The 1,976-nt window shown below is 41.6% G+C and overlaps 1 protein-coding gene across 1 annotated transcript; it reads right to left on the bottom strand.

Moving 5' to 3' along the window:
* Positions 1 to 556: 556 nt before the first annotated feature.
* Positions 557 to 1,552, bottom strand: LOC106065514 (growth hormone secretagogue receptor type 1-like). The gene has a single exon (XM_013224355.2). The coding sequence runs from the start codon at positions 1,550 to 1,552 to the stop codon at positions 557 to 559; it is 996 nt and encodes a 331-aa protein (XP_013079809.2).
* Positions 1,553 to 1,976: the final 424 nt, after the last annotated feature.

Genomic DNA, 1,976 nt, shown 5'->3' with positions numbered 1-1,976 from the left:
ACGCATAAACATTATTGCTTGATACTTTAAACAACTAGTAACTGAACCTAATAAAACATGAATAAATAAACAAAAATACTCAATAAGTCAAGTTATTATTTTGTTTGAGATCGAATAAGGGAAATATATGTACATTATAAATAGATATAGTTTTAAGGGTGGAGTTCTTCCACTTTAGATAAGCTTTTGTTATATTTTTTTAAATATATTTTGCCTGTTGCTGTTTGACTTACGTCTTATATATAAATCATCGTATCTTGTCTTATAACTTACAGACGTTCTATTGAAAGAAAGATAATTACGAGTAATGGTACTTGCAGCTTTAGCTTAAATGCTTTAGTTTTCCTTTCTAGTTGACATCCCACATCTCCCGGTTACAGTGGGAGGAAGTTTGTCTTCATGCCTAATTGTTTTATAGGTTGTGTTCAAAGGTCATAAATAAAAGTTTGTCCTACCATATGAATTAATGAACATTCTTTTATCTTTAGGCCTAATTGTTTTATAGGTTGTGTTCAAAGGTCATAAATAAAACTGTATTATTTTTTTGTCCTTTTCTCTACCAGTGACAACAAAATGTTTGTAAAGACTTTCTATATTTGGTGCTCAGTCTCACATAGAAGAAGAAATTCAGAGCGGAGTTCAATGCATCAAACACAAACTTCAACGAGTACGTGAAGTGGAACAGGTCTCTGTTGGTCCCGTCAATGGCGTATCCTGGGATGATGTACATGACTAGACCAGGCAGGTGACTGAACGTGAGGCAAGCTATGAAGATCGATGTTATGCAGATCACAACTTTCACTGTTTCAGCCTCTTTTGTGGACTTTCGTTCTTTGATCTTGGCGTCTGAAGAAGGGCCGCTGGTTTGACTTTTTTGCTGCACGGCGACATTCAAGGCGCTGGACACCGAGGCCCTCCATTTTCTAGATGCTTTCAAGCGCGTGACCATCGTAATGGTTGCTATGGCGACGATAAATATTGCTAGGGTGGTGAATATGTTTGACCTGAGCATGTTGTTAAGGCGGTAGAAAAACGCCCCCAGTGGCGTCTGGTAGTTTATAGCAGTGACGCTCCCGTTGTTAGCTGGGTCGCTGACAAAGATTATCAAGCTGTTTGAAGCGAAGGGAATATGGAATATGATGGCCACGGCGTATATTATAATCATGAAAATCTTAGTGTTTTTAGTTTTTACCAGCTGCTTCACTTTCAGAGGAAAAATAACGCAAACAGCTCGCTCAACCGAAATATACACCGTTATCCATATCGTGATCTGAGTGCAGATGATGTGTGGGTAGGCAGCGGACATGGTCGTCAGTACAAAACAGCTTCTAATGTAGACACTTTCACTGGGCACATAGCGCTCCAGGAAGAAGCACACAGGCTGAGGCAGGCTAAAAAAGCAGCCGAGGAGGTCGGAGACCGCCAGCGCCATGAGAGACACTGTGGTGCTGTCAGAAGCGGGGCCCTGCTTGGCGAAGACTAAAACGTTGACAATATTCGTGACGATACCCAGGAGACTGGTGAAGAAGAGGGGTACAAGTGCGATCGCCATTAAGAGCTCGTAAGTCTCGTGACTGATCAAGGGGCCCACATGGGAGTGTACTAAATTTTTAGATGTGTTCATTTCTGCTACTTATACAGTTTTTGATAATACCTTACTGGCGTGTGTGGAGCGCCTCGAAAGAAAATATCAGGTAATTATGATGATGCAATGGATTCCCTCACATTGTGGAATCAGAGGAAACGAGAGGACCGACAATTTGTCGAAGCTAGAAACGCTTTTAGACCCACCAGAGGAGCCTCAAACATACGAGAGTGCAAAAGCGAGGATTTGTGAATGGATCAAGTCCAAGTGGTATGATAGCTGGAAGCATTGTAGTACGTGACGGGAAGTCTGGAAAGTTCTCAAACGCCCAAACAGGAAGGATGGATGGTGGCAGCTTTGGCAATTTTGGCACGTTTTCGCACTGGACACT

The sequence above is a fragment of the Biomphalaria glabrata genome, chromosome 9 (genome assembly GCF_947242115.1).
Source record: "Biomphalaria glabrata chromosome 9, xgBioGlab47.1, whole genome shotgun sequence".
Classification (NCBI taxonomy): Eukaryota; Metazoa; Mollusca; class Gastropoda; family Planorbidae; genus Biomphalaria; species Biomphalaria glabrata.
This window is presented reverse-complemented; position numbering and strand designations above follow the sequence as displayed.

Coding starts and splice junctions, on each gene's coding strand:
- LOC106065514 (XM_013224355.2), bottom strand. CDS start 1,552: ATGGCGATCGCACTTGTACCCCTCTTCTTCACCAGTCTCCTGGGTATC.